Here is a 15,286-nt window from a genome sequence, read left to right on the forward strand (position 1 = left end):
TAAAATAATGTGAGCTGAACAAGTTTTCTGCCTTGCTGATGTGGTGATATCAGCATTTCTGTCTTCTTGTAATGATCTAGGAAAGAACTACCGTGTTTCTCCAAAAATAAGACACCGCCTTATATTTATTTTTCCTTAAAAAACAAACAAACACACACTATGGCTTATTTTCAGGGGATGTTTTATTTTTTCCCTCCTCCTCCTCCTTCTGCCGCGGCCAGCATTGCTGCTGCGCCTATCACTATGTCTTATTTTCAGGGTATGGCTTATATTCCTTGAATGCTTAAAAATCCTGCTGCGGTTTATTTTATGGCTACGTCTTATTTTTGGAGAAGCAGGGTATATTAGAAACACAGCAGGATTCAGTTATTGCGTCCAGCGGAGATCCTGAGGATTAAGACATATTGTAGACATCAAATTCACTTCTGCTTTTCTTGAAAAACAGATATTCCAATATCACAATTTTTGAGGTACAGATTGTCATTTTTAGTTACATTTGACAGGCTAATACACAATAATTTAGCTTGCATAACTAGGTGATAGAAAAAAAATCATTTGCATTTAAGCCAGTTCTCATTTTGGCTGTAAAAATCTTGCTTGACATAGCAAAACAAGAACCTTTCACTGTACCACTGATCTCTAAGAACTCACCATAGGTTCTGGCACATAATTTTGTTTAAAGCACAGTGGCGTAATATAGCATGATGTTTTAATTGGCTTTTATTACTGAGGTCCAAAATCTTTGGTGGTCAGCCAAGCCATCTTACATTACTGTGAAGTGAGAATAAATTGATAGCATATTGTTGATGATGGCTGCTCTGAAGACTTTTAGTCTAGCTTGATGATTTCTACATGTTAATATCAGAACTTTCCATTTCAGTTATCTTTTTAAAAAATAATAATAATATACAGACTGAGGACTTACCTTGTAGGCTTATTTTTCTGATTTTACCCTCATCATCTATCAGACATCTAGTTATTTGGCTTTGTTTGTTTGTTTCAGAACCAAAATTGTGATCAAAATCTTGCCTTGGTGATACATACATCCCGTTGGGAAATAAACTCTTTCATTGGCTGCTCGTGACTTTGAGATATTCAGTTTACAGGTGGTTATCTTCCCATAAGGATGCAGGTGGCGCTGTGGTCTAAACCACTGAGCCTCTTGGGCTTGCCGATCAGAAGGTCGGTGGTTCAAATCCCTGTGACAGGGTGAGCTCCCATTGTTCTGTCCCATGTTTAGTATCGATGTTTTTAGACTGCCTTCTTCCAACATCTGGAAAAAAAAGCTGAGATACACAATTTCTTAATTAACGAAGGTGTTGCAGCAGGCAAGACGGCTGTTCTCTCTCTCTCTCTCTCTCTCTCTCTCTCTCTCTCTCTCTCTCTCTCTCTCTCTCTCTCTCTCCCCCCCCCCCCCCCGTCAGTTGCTCAGATTTTTGCCTTGGGCCTTGAAACAGCCAGTTAGCAGTACAGCGAATTCTCTGCAGACTATTAGCCAAACAAATCTTCTCTGCTTTAATAGGCCTGTTTAATTATAATCCACTGTCCAGGCCTTTCAGGACTGAGGAAAGCATAAAGCCTCATAATTAACTTGTTTAAGATTCTTTTGTTGTAGGATGTCTGATTTTGCACTTTGAATAAAGTGAAGGGGCTATTTAATATACAGCTCTCAGTGAAAGCTTAAGTTTAGGCACTGGAAGTCTTTGCCATGTTTAACAATGTTAGATACAATTACATGTGGCAGCCATTGATTCAGGAAATTGTGTAACAAAGCCTTTTACTTGTGATGTAGTTCCAAATATGTTCAGATGTTCAATGTCAAGGAAATAAAATCTGACGGTAATTGACATGTATGTAGATTACAGATTGGCACTGGAAGTCTTTGCCATGTTTAACAATGTTAGATACAATTACATGTGGCAGCCATTGATTCAGGAAATTGTGTAACAAAGCCTTTTACTTGTGATGTAGTTCCAAATATGTTCAGATGTTCAATGTCAAGGAAATAAAATCTGACGGTAATTGACATGTATGTAGATTACAGATTGGTTTCATCTTGCTAGCTGTTTTGTACCTTTAGCTTTGTGACAGCTTCATAATAGTTATTGTCTACGCGGGTGGCACTGTGGGTTAAACCACTGAGCCTAGGGCTTGCCAATCAGAAGGTTGGCGGTTCGAATCCCCGCGATGGGGTAAGCTCCTGTTGCTCGGGCCCATCTCCTGCCAACCTAGCAGTTCAAAAGCACGTCAAAGTGCAAGTCGATAAATAGATACCGCTACAGCAGGAAGGTAAATGGCGTTTCCGTGTGCTACTCTGGTTTGCCAGAAGCGGCTTAGTCATGGTGGCCACATGACCCGGAAGCTATATGCCGGCTCCCTCGGCCAATAATGCGAGATGAGCGCCGCAACCCCAGAGTCAGTCACGACTGGACCTAATGGTCAGGGGTCCCTTTACCTTTAAGCGCTTATCAAAATTGTGTACCGTGTTTCCCCCTTTTTAAGGCGTAGTCATAAAATAAGCCATAGCAGCATTTCTTAGCATTTGAGAAATATAAACCGTACCCCGAAAATAAGCCATAGTGATAGGTGCTGTGTGGAAGAGAGCACTGAGCTCCCCGAGTCAGCAGCAGCAACGCCGGCCGCAGCAGTGTTTGCTGAGTCCTTTCTTGCTTTTGGGACTTGGTTACTGTGCTGGCTTGGGATTGTGTGTGTGCAATTGCTGTTGCTGCTTCGTGTTTTTCAGCTGGATTCTCTGGGTTCTAAGCACTTTCCCCCGTTTGTTTGCGAAGCAGCACTCGGCTGCAGCCCCTGCCTCTCCCGGCGGCTGCATCGATCCCCAGGAGGCTGCATTTGATCGCTATCTCCTTTTCTATTTCTTTTGTCTTTGAGCACCCGGCCCCGCCCCCTCTCCCCTTCGTGGAATGAAGAACGGAGTTTTAGCAGCATTTCCTCATTATAAAAAAAAAGGTCAGGAACTTTTACTTTAACCTCAAAAATGGGATATTTCCTCTCTCTAAAAACAACTCTGACCTGAACACCAATAAAACGGGGGTAGATCACCTCCAGTTTATAAATCCGCAAGTAGATCGCAGTCTCCTGGAAGTTGGGCTCTATACTTTGGCTGATTGCAAGCCTTTGCATCTTTAAAAAACAAAAACCATGCGCTTCTCAGTCTTAATTTTCCTTTAATTCATCCCCCTATACCCTCCTCCAACCATTGCCTCCTTCCTTTCCTTACCCCCCCTCCCTCTCTCCCCACTTCCCTCACTCCTGTGCGATCTCATTTAGTCATATACTTGCTTTTTCTGTTGTGTTGTCTATTTTATATTTAATATTATTACCCTTTATGATGTTATTTTTTCCCTTGCGATAATTATTTATTTTTTATCTTTAACTAACTTTCCTTTCCATATTTTTCCATATATAACTCAACACTTTCCCATTCCTTATTAACTCTTTGGATAGAGTGCCCCCCCATTATTGTTGTTAATTTTACAATTCCTGGATTTTTTATGGAACCGAACAGTTCGGGTGCTTCAGAATGTGCCTTCTGTTGCTACAGGGCTATGGGGCTTCACTATTTGACCCCCCCCCCCCAGGTTGGGATTTTTAAAGTAGTTCTGTGGGTCCCAGGGCGCAGAATCACCCCCGATCCTTTCCTTTGTCTAAACAGACCTCTTCCCCCCTGACTTTGGAAGGCTGTGCTTCAAGGGTGATACCAGGGGTTTTTTAAGACCTGCGCCTCTTAAGGATTGTTACGGTCCATAACTTCCATTGCTTTCTACAGGGTTGGGGGTTTAAAGCACTGCCACCTCCACCCCACCCTGCAGGCGCTCAGAACTGGCAGCGCCAACAACGCGCCCAGCAGCACGCAGAAGAGAGCACTGAGCGTCCTGAGCCAGTGGGTCCCAGTTGTACCAGCACTTTTTTTAAAAAAAGACACCCCCTGAAAATAAGCCACTGTGTGTTTTTTTGAGGGAAAAAAGTTATAAGACGGTGTCTTAAAAAAGGGGAAACACGGTAAATACATATTCCAGTGTGGAGAATAGTTAAGCAGGAATTCACTTGACCCATTGAGTGCCAGAGTTCGTTTCTTAAACATGCAAATTGAACCCCTGTGGCTCAGTTCAGTGGGCTGGAAACTGTTAAAGGAGTCAGATGCTGTGAAATGACTTCTAGCCTCTGGCTGCTAATATTTTTCTTGATTTGAATGGTTTCTCTGTTGCCCCTCACTGATGGCCCGCAGGTTAAATTCCATGTGTTGTCTCTCTTGTTCACAGCCTGCTTTTGTTTTGATAGGGGATACTAATGAATGAGTCCTATCTTCCGTGGGAAGGATGGAAAAATGGGTGGGGGTTGTTAATTCCAGCTGTTAGGTGCTATAAGCCCTGCCTCTGGCAAGTCATTTCACCTGTTTTTGAAATGTAAGCAACCCTCTTAAACACCTACTCTTTCACTGTCTCTGTTCTTTTCTCCTGTTGTCACTTTTGAAAAGCACACAAATCTGCTACAGATAGTAAAAATATTTAGAAATAGTTGACATGGCTGTTGTTGTTGTTGTTGTTGGCATCTGTCTTGACAGACAATGGAGTGTGCCTCCACGGGTGAAGTCAAACAACTGCATTAGCATCACCAAAGTGACCTCCCTGTATGGAGGTCCTGGGCTGTGCTGGTGACAACACACCCCTCTCAAACCTTGTTGATATGGGCCAAAGGAAAGCAGAGATGTTTGGCACCAGCTTGGTAACAATTTTAGGGACTCCATTCCAGATTTGTGGAGTTTAATCCTTAGTTTAGAAACAATATTTAAAAACAATATTTAGCGTATCATTGCACCTATCATACATCAGCTAAGTCCCTTCATGTATATTATCTTTGTAAAATCTTTCTAGTTACTCATTTATTGTGAACCTTCTGTACAGAGATTCAGATTTCCAGCTGACATGCATCCTAGATTTTACTGCTCAGGCCTTAAAAGGAATGGAGCAACAGATTTTCTTACATCCCAGTTCTGAATACATAACTTATTGTCTTGGCTACTGTAACTAGTGATGGGTGAACCACCCTCAGGTTGCGTAAGCTTTGGCTTTGAAATCAGCCAAGTTACTTTTCCCAAATGAAATAGCTAGACTGATTTCTGAGCCAGTGCAGAATCCTTGACCCAAGCACCCTGTTCTCCGACACTTTAACACTACCTACTGGTCAATCCAGTGACAGAACTGCCAGTGGCACTCCAGCCATAAGAAAACGAGGCCTCTACACCAATGTGCCAGGACAAAAGCTTACAGGGGTCTGTGGGAAAGTGATTTCCCCAGGGCTACTTCAGCACCGCCTTCCTTATCTCTCGAGCATCCGTCTTATTGCTGCCAGGCCGGTGGTCAGGAAAAAGTGTTTTAAAAGGCGTGGGTGGGAAATTGGTGGGGGAGGGAGGCTGAGTGGGTGGGAAGGGGTAAACCAAGAATTTTGATTTAGATGGTAATCTGAGCTGGGGAATAATCCAGGGCCCTTAATGTTCATTGAAACAAACATTACAAGCAACTCTATCTGGTACTCCTTTGTGGTGTGCTTACTATATATGCAGATGGTTGCTTTGGCAAGTTCTTTGAAGTAAAGTCTGGAAGAGCATGAGTCACCACTAGGCAAAGCAGTGGCTCACCAGGGAGCAAATAAATGCCAAACGCAACCTCCTGAACAGCATCTCAACTGAAGTAATCATAAGGGATGGGCTCAGAAATATCACCAGCGATTCCTCTTCTATCCCTAGCTTTACATATCCCCACAAATGTGTATATGTAAGAGGCTGATTGTCATTCTGTGCCTGCGGAAGCACAGATCTGTGAGTCAGCTGCACGTCAGACGTGTCCCCCGGTGCAGGTGAAACCAACCTGTGTGTGATTTGTGTGGAACACTGGTGCTCTCATGATCGCATAGTAGGACGAAGGCAGGGCCATAGCTCACCAGATGCCCTCAGCAAAACCATGTTGCTTATATTTCTAGATGGCAGTGACTTCAACATCTTCTTTGAAAAAATAGCCCTCCTTCTTCCTAGTAACAGTGACATAATCCCCCACCCAATCAGATTTGACTACTGTGATCATGTTTGCCCTCGGTTTTGTTGTCATGTAACCCAGTAGGATTGGCTGTGCAATGATGTCGCTGTGATTAGGAGGGTTAGTTTCCAAACCAAAATGGTTCTGAAATAAAATGATGTATGGATGTATGGTGAGCCTTCTGGACTGGAACCATAGAGAAGCTGCTAGTGAAGTACAGTTACTTTGAGCAACCTGATCAGGTATCGCCCACCTAAATGTGTGCTGGAGGATGTTGCCTCTGGAGATGACTGTTGGGATGGTGGCCTTCTTGAAAAATTGATGAAAGGGGGAGTGTATTTTGTTGAAGGGAATGATGTTTGCCAAATGTTCCCACCTTTTATATAAGCCCTTTACTATTTTATAATAATAATAATAATAATAATAATAATAATAATAATAATCTATTATTTGTACCCCGCCCATCTGCCTGGTTTTCCCCAGCCACTCTGGGCAGCTCCCAATCGACTATTAAGAACACTACAGCATTAAAGGTCCTACTGTATCATCCTACCAGACACTGTCTTTAACCTTTTCTTATGGTTTGATACTTATTTCTAGAGTCTATGATAACATCAATAGCTAAAGAAGCAGGAGCCTTGGAAGGCTAGGATAGAGGAATGTGATTTTTCTTTGTCTGACAAAAATAATGAGTTCTTTATGTGTGTGTGTGTGCCAAGAAAATGGTTCTGTGCTCTCAGGTTATTGCAGTGACTTATTTCCAGGGGTTACTTTGGCTTAACCAGATTTTTGGAACTAACCCCACATTCTTTCTAGTACCGTACATTTGGTTTTGCTAAGGTGTTGACATTGGCACCTCCCCCTTTTAAGTAGATTATATTCACAAACCAATTTTCTCAAAGCAAACAGATGGCTTCTCAACAAGAGCATGTCCGCGGAAATTATCCCTTGCAGAAGTATAACAGTATTGCCACAAGAGGCCTATGTTTGTCATTCATTTTCTTGTGAGATGTTACTCAGAACCATTATTTGGTTTCTTACCTTGCTCACATGAAGCAGGTGTGTGTGTGTGTGTGTGTGTGTGTGTGTGTGTGTTTTCCTCAAAGGCCAAAAAAAACTTTAATGAAAATTGGAGAGTGGGGATGTACATATTGAATTGCAATATACATTGTCATTGCAATTTGAATAGAGGAATGTTTTTCTTTCTCTCTCCTAAAATTAAAACGCATAAAACTAAAAGCAGGATGTTGGAGGATTTAGGACAGACAAAAAAAGTGCTTCTTCACACAGTGCATAGCTGAACTATGGCATTTGCTCTCACAAGAGGCAGAGATGCCCACCAACATGGATGGTTTATTTACGGAGGATGTGGCTCCTATTCTTGAGGGTTATGTTCTGCCTCCACTGAATGAGTCAGTAGGCCTCTGAATACCAGTGGCTGGAAATAGCAGGAGAGGAGAGTGCTTGCAGGATTCATGCAGCCATCTGTCTGAACTAGCATGACTCTTCTTATGTTCTTGATGTTATATTTTTTAATTGGTGAAGCGGTAGGTATAATAAATAATAATAATAATAATAATGTGTATGCCAAGGTAAAGTGTACACACTACTTGGCTGGAGAACTGCATTGCAAAATTTGGAGAAGTGCAACTTTTAAAGAATGGTTGTCCTTCACTTCACAAACTGTTTTATAAACTGCAAATTAGGTAGATTCATGAATGTGAGCTGAATCAAATTTTTCTCACATCCCTAGGCAAAATCTGTAGAAAACAGACTATAAAGCAATGTTAACTTAAGCAGGAAAACGCTTGCCAAATTTCATTCAGAAATTCTATACATGCCACTCTAAGAACAAGTGACTTAAATAGAAGACAATCTATGTAGTGGCAATGTGAGGGATTATAAATATACTTTAGATTTGTGGTGATATTTTTTTTTAGTGCTCAAACTGAATTGCTTTACATTCCTATGTCGTGACTGAACTCTGAGAACAGTCTTGTTAGAGCCATCAGTTGACAAGAAATCACTGCATTTCATCAATGATGTAATGCCAATCCATCTGTCTACCCATGGTATTTAGCTTTGATCAACATGGGAGTATATGAATGATTCACAAACATTTATGATTGCCAGTTAGTTTATTGCTTGATCCCCAGGTAATCCAGTGATACAATCTGTTGCTGGCAGCTTCAAAACAGGAAATTGTAGGGTGATTTTCTGGGATGATCATTCAACACAACAATAACGAATGCAAGATTAGTGGCCCTTACAACTTTCATCCCTGCTCCTGGGTCTCAATGAAAGATTTGGATTCTATCCATCCTAGAGACTATTTTACATCTATCTATCTATCTATCTATCTATCTATCTATCTATCTATCTATCTATCGATCTATCCACACACATTCACATATCTGCTCTTTCTCCATAACTGAAGCAGATCTGCAGATCATAATGTCTGATTGTCTCTTACATGAGTATTTTCACTTCATGTGCACCTATTCAGTGTGCATGGATGGAACAGAAACACTGTGTGCAGTTACACTGTGTTATAAGCTACCTATAGGTTTTGTGCTCATCCCTACATGCCAATGCTCTCTTTGTAGGAGTCGTGAAGCAGTTGACCAATTAAAGCTGCGATGATATTTAAAAGAAGCCTGGCATAAAGGGCTGGATGGGCACAGAAATCACACTAGAGCCGTCCTGTTGAACAGGGGCTCCTTTGTATCACTAAGTTGTTTAGCAGAATGACTGAATGACCCCGGACGTTATCAGTTTGTGATGCAATCTTAGCTCACGCTGGTATATCCAGTTGCTATTGTTCCCAAGCATTGTTTACTGGTTCTGAACCTCGCCAGCTACCATTGTCTCTCTAAACTTGTTTGCCAGGACTGGAGTAATGGGGGTGAATGCAGAATCACATGGCATGTGTCAGTGCATCATCGAGTCACAACAGGTCCTCACCAAGCGCCAAACTTTGCTAAAAGGGGGGGATTGTGCATGAGCTGAGTGATGGCAGGTTTGCACTGAATGTATTTCTCATGCTTCTTGAGATTGTCCCCTTTGGTCATTTGCAGGATCGTATTCTACACAACGCTGGGATCATTCTCTGTGGGGAGAAAAAGGTGAATTGCAATGATTGTAAGAAATATGGTGGTTACGGTGCACAGGTGCACAGTAGCAACAGGATATTTCCTCTCTTGTGTTCCTGTTCTATCCTTTGACGAGAATGTGGTGACAGACTGAGATTTCTAGGCTATGCGAATACTCGCATCATTGCATTGTGCTGCTTCCTTGCCTGCTGCACATCACTGGCTAGGCAGGTGTGGGCATGGAGCTTCTGTTTTTGGAAGCAATCCTGTGTTTCCTGGAAAGGTGTAAGCCCTAACCTTCATTTATTTGATTTGTTCTCTTCTGCCCTTCAGCTAGAACTCAAAGCTTACAGCTGCGTCTGTGGGAGTTGTGCTTGACAGATTTCTCCATTCTATTTTTATGGCTAGTGTTTTTAAAGACCTGCATGCCTTTGATCTTCGGTGGCTGCAGTGCTTTTCTAAAATGTCCCCAAAGAGGAGCTTTTCTGTAGGGATGCTTACAAATTCCTCCCCATGTGAATTTCTCATGCAATTTTGTGGTTCCTGGCGACCTGGTCTTGTCTCCAAAGCAGCGTCATTACTCTCATGATCTGTCCAGCAAATGCCAAAAATTGAATCTAAAAGCTGGTGGAACTCTGTCAAAGTGCTGGGATCTGGTTTTGATTTCCAGACTTAAGTTCAGATGGCTGTACATGCACAGTTTGCCATACAGTAGTTTGGTTTGCATTTTCCTGCCTTATAAGATTGCTGACATGCACCCGTACACATATTCATTGATTAAATAACCACAGCAGAGAAATTAAGTCTTTCTGGTTCACAAGACCACCTCCTTCATGTGCTGAACGTAGCAGAGTTACCCCCACTGGAGATACATCAAGCAGTTGTGTGAAGGGACCCCATATGCTTACTGACACATGAAAGTCTCCTCCCTGAGGCCCTTTACATAGCCACCAAAGTGCTTACATGTACTTTCTCTGTGTGGAGGTTTGGGGTGGTGATGGTGGACCTTTCTGGTGTGATTGCATCATTGCATGGAAATGCTTTTTTTATATATAGTTTTGCACTGTGATATAGTTTATTAATGTGTTTATTCCTTGGTGCGCGCCAGTAACCTGTACTACAGTAAACTGTATGTGCCAATTCCAAAATTAATTTTGGAAACTTTGCAAGTTGAACTAGAAGGCAAGGGGAATTGGGAATGCAGGACAGAGTGAGCCTACAGACTAAAAACGGAATGGAACAGGGAAAATATGTTCATTACAGCTTTTCTGTAGTATGTTCCCGCCACTCCAGTAAGCCCTTTAGTTGAAATGTTTTCTTAAAAAAATCTGATTATAAATAGTTCTATAAAACTATTGAATAATTATACCATGGATACTATTACGATGGTACCTCGGGTTACAAATGCTTCAGGTTACAAACGCTTCAGATTACAAACTCCGCTAACCCAGAAATAGAACCTCGGGTTAAGAACTTTGCTTCAGGATGAGAACAGAAATTGTGCTTTGGCGGTGCGGCAGCAGCAGCAGACCCCATTAGCTAAAGTGGTGCTTCAGGTTAAGAACAGTTTCAGGTTAAGAACAGACCTCCGGAACGAATTAAGTTCTTAACCAGAGGTACCACTGTACAACTAAAATATTAACAAGAATGGAGGATGTAAATGTTCGTTCTGTTGCTGGCTCAGTGTTTAAGCTGATTAACAAATGTCTACTATGGTTTGATTCTTAGGTTCTTCAAAGGTGCTCCCCCCCCTTAAGCATTTGCTCTCAGCAACATTGTCCAGACAGGAGTCAACTTCATCAGTCCAAAGCGTGGGTGTACATCATTAAGAACTGTTATTTCCAATAGGATTTAAGGCACCTATTTGCTAGTTGGATTTTGGCCATTTTCTCTAGTGTCTGGAGATGGGTTAAAGAGGCGTTAATAACTCACTTGAATTGCTAACAGCTCATAATGTATTAAACCTGAGAGACCAGCTGCATCCACTATCGTTCACTCTTGGGCAAGACTAGTTGTCTGTGCATGTTATGGTGTGACAAAGCATATGTGTTTGTGTGTGAGAGAGAGAGAGAGAAAGAGAGAAAGGAAAGACAGCCCTTCTTTATCTTTTTAAGGACGTGCATTATTCACAACTCATCTTCTTTCTGTGTGTTTGTTGTGTATTTGTAGGGACAAGGTGATCTACTGAAGAACGCCAAGAACGAAGCCATAGAGAACATGAAGCAGGTCCAACTGGCTTGTTTGTCATGTGGACTGAGCAGAACCGGGATTGTGGATGCCAAGTCCAAACGGTGCCTGGAGGCAATAGAAGAAAAGGAGACTGGCGATGAGAATGGGAGGCTGTGAAAGAAGACCATCGCTGTCTGGCATGGCATATATTTCAATAGTCCGAAATTATTTTTTTAACACATTTAAAAAGAAGAAAGAGAAAAGACCGCACTTGATTGCCCTCTACCGGATATCAGAAGTATTAAAATACTCACAATGCCAGTGTTTTATTTGAGTTCATTTATCCAAGTTTAAACTCTTGAAGTAGTGATATTTCTAATAAATCCAAGCTCTGTGTGTGTGTGTGTGTGTGTGTGTGTGTGTGTGTGTTTGTGTGGGGAGATCTAGTAAATGCTCTGTCATGAAGTTACATAGTTAGCCCTTTTCCTTATTTATTTTGGCATCTTTGATCAGAGTTTTATCCAGTGCTTTTTTTCTTTAAAAAAAATGTTTAGGGGTACTCTCATTTTCCTACTCGTATTGAAATACTGCTCCCTAATGAGGAATCTACTTACCAGTAGATTCACAAAATGTTTAGAGGTATGCATACCCCTGCATACCCCCAGAAAAAAAGCACTGGTTTTATCATTCTGAAGATCTTGGTGGATAGAGAGAATGCTAACACATTAGTTTTAATGCTTCTTTGTACCCTACTGTTGTTTTAGTGGCAGCTTCTAATAAAATGTGCTGTTCCAACTATGTAATACAGATTTTACCAGCAGAAGAAAGCACACACATGAACCTAATCTTTTATTGGCATGGATGAATAATGGATTCCTCAGCATAGTGGGAATGATAAATAATTAATTTACCTGTTAAATTTAGTTGATGAAATATTAAACAATCAGAATTTTTTTTTGATAGATCTCAATGGGACTTCTGATGAACATTCCACTAACTTTTTATTTATTTATTTTGGCTAATCATGATTTGAAATGCACTCATATTAATAGAATAAATTGGCCATTTTGTTTCATGCAATGAAGCCAGGGTTATATTTCAGCTCTGCAAAATTAGGGATGGAGTAATTTCCAAGCTTTGGTTATGAAATGTGAGATATCAAATATTCCTTAGACATAATAGAATATGAAGGTGCTTCTTAGTAACTCTGGAATGTTTCCCAGCGTCAATACCTGAAGGAAGTTTATACAAAATGTGAGCTTGAGATAAAACTCAAAGAACGTAATTCTGCTTACTTTATTCCTGTGAACAATCCCACATAAAATCAGAGCAAGGGCCATTTCTCACGATACATGTCAAACATAGGCCTGAATTCAAATGGAAGTTACACCTCTGGCTAGGAATACAAGTAGAGGTAACATCATGGAATGATGCTACTCAGAAGGACTTGCTGAACTGCAGTTGCTCTGCTGTTCTCAAGCCTTTTCTCTCTAGCGCTAGTTGCGTGTGGGGTTATTCTCTCAGTGTCTTTTCGTGGAGAGTTGTGAGAATAAACTCACACATTTAATGTGAGAAGCGGGCCTAAGGCAAACACATAATAGCCTTATTTTGCTATGTCCAATGAAAATAGAGCTGGTGGAAGAGAGGGATGATCTGATGAGAGCTGAGTGGTTGAATGAAACTTTAACCTGACCAGCTATTGAAAAATCACATGATCAAACTTGCCATGTTACTATGTGGAGTGTTATGCGCATTGATGTCATTATATAAATAAATACACTAATTTGCTGGGCTGTGACAAATCTGACAGTGTGTCAACAGTGATGCATGAGTCACATGACTATGCCAACGCAAACATGGCTCCTCCCCAGTCTACTCAAGTCACATTTCCACTACGCCAGTGTGATTCGGTGAACATGATGTGAAGAAATTTGACAGAAGGCATAGTAGCAGAAATAAATAGCTTGGGAAATTTAATGATTGCCAGTGATTCTCAACATCATGCTGAAACTGTTGTCTGCTAGGGTCCTGTCTCATGGTGAAGCTGGAGGACATAAGCAAACCAAAAACAAAAATAGTCTTCATTTTACCATCCTTCATAGTGTCTGGCTCAAACATTCTTAATGGTGTTCCTATATTTCAATCTTTTCAGTGCTTCAGTATGTATCTGCATTACCTCTATTAGAAAGTAGTGTTCTATTGATATAAGAGTCTATATTTATTTAAGCATTGCTTTTGTTTTGAAAAGCTTTTTAAATTAATTTGATTAACAAATGTGCTGATTTTACTCAACAAAAAGGCCAATTGTTGAAATTTTGACAGTCTGAAAATCTTGTATGCATTAAGTTATTTTGTTTTATTTTTCTGATTCCTTAACACTATTATGTTCATATTGCACATTTCTGAGAGAGTAAAGCTATGGAAAAAAATGACCCATGTTTTAAGTCAATTACTGCACACTGATGAAATACATGTTCAGAATTTCGCCTTCAATAGCATGTGAGCAGTAGGAAAAATATATTAATTTCACTTTAGATCAATCACTAAACAGAGATACATGGAATATTATAAGGTTTAACAGACCTACTCATAAAACTACACCACAAATTGAGAACAATTACTGAGAATGCATCAGCCCTGGCTTAGTCCTGGCAAACATGCTGCCGGTTAACTGCTGGTTGATATGGTTAAATCCAACTAAAGCATCACTTGATCTTTCTAAATGATGAAATTAGAGCTCATATTTTTATTGGGAGCAAAGTCTTCAGAGCTTTTCTGTCCTCACATGGAGATCTTTAAAGGTGGCAAAACGTCTCTCCATCTTCCAGACGTGCTAGGATTTAGTCAGGTCAGGACCATTATATTCCGATTGACAGTTTCAGAACGTGGCTGGGATAAAGCTATACAGTGGAACCTCGGTTTATGAACACCTCGGTTTATGAATTTTCGGTTTATGAACGCCGCGGACCCATCTGGAACGGATTAATTCATTTTCCATTACTTTCAATGGGAAAGTTTGCTTCAGTTTATGAAGGCTTCAGTTTATGAACAGACTTCCGGAACCAATTACACCCATGCTTCAGTTTATGAACGCTTCAGTTTAAGTACTCCGCGGACCCGTCTGGAATGGATTAATCCACTTTCCATTACTTTCAATGGGAAAGTTTGCTTCAGTTTATGAACGCTTACTCCGCGGTCCGTCTGGAACGGATTAATTCACTTTCCATTACTTTCAATGGGAAAGTTCGCTTCAGTTTATGAACGCTTCAGTTTATGAACAGATTTCCGGAACCAATTGTGTTCATAAACCGAGGTACCACTGTATAGGGTAATGCAGAGCCTTCCTCCTTTGCTAAGGAGTCCACATGCCTGAGTTGGATGTAAGCAGGACCCCATATGATGGCATGGTTTGCCTCCCAAGGGCTGCAGAGCTCTGCACAGGGAGGTAAAAGAACCAAGAGAAGTGAGAACTGCAATTGCTACTGCTCTTCACTGTAGGGAACAAGCCCGAGAGCTGAACTTGGTGGCTGTAACAATTCTAGGGTGGCCATATCTCCCACTTGACAGAGAACATCCTTCTAGTTGAAGGTGTCCTTTGAAGCATGGGCGTAGGCAGGGGGGCAGGGGGGCAGGGGGGCAGTTGCCCCCCCCTAGAAGCAGGGCCGCTGGCCAGCCTGCCCCGCTGCCCGCCGCCGCCCCTTTTCTTTTACGTCTCACTGGCTGGCTGTGGGGCGGGTGGAGGGAAAGCCAGCCAAACGCTTTGCACGGCTCTGGGGCTTTCTCTCCACCCGCCCCACAGCCAGCCAGGGAGAAGGGAGATGTCCCTTCTAGCCGGCTGGCTGTGGGGTGGGTGGAGGGAAAGCCAGCCCAGGGCCGGCTCTAGGCCCGCCTCTGGTGGCGTGGGGCGCTAGTGCTGTGCCCACTGAGAGGTGCGGCTGAGGCTGCCCCAGGCGCGCCTCCGCAGTTCAGTGGCTT

General features: G+C 41.7%; 1 protein-coding gene across 2 annotated transcripts in view; it reads left to right on the top strand.

Annotated features, from left to right (window-relative positions):
- The window catches only part of PLCL1 (phospholipase C like 1 (inactive)), a 191,508-nt gene extending 176,653 nt beyond the window's left edge, over positions 1–14,855 (top strand). The window contains exon 6 of one of the 2 annotated variants that reach the window (XM_035136765.2): positions 11,312–14,855. In XM_035136765.2, coding sequence (XP_034992656.1) covers positions 11,312–11,488 — 177 coding nt within the window. In that variant the 3' untranslated portion in view covers positions 11,489–14,855. The remainder of the gene's footprint in view (positions 1–11,311) is intronic. The other variant, XM_060281558.1, reaches the window with a different exon arrangement.
- The last annotated feature ends 431 nt before the right edge of the window (positions 14,856–15,286 follow it).

The sequence above is a fragment of the Zootoca vivipara genome, chromosome 1, assembly GCF_963506605.1.
Source record: "Zootoca vivipara chromosome 1, rZooViv1.1, whole genome shotgun sequence".
Lineage (NCBI taxonomy): Eukaryota > Metazoa > Chordata > Lepidosauria > Squamata > Lacertidae > Zootoca > Zootoca vivipara.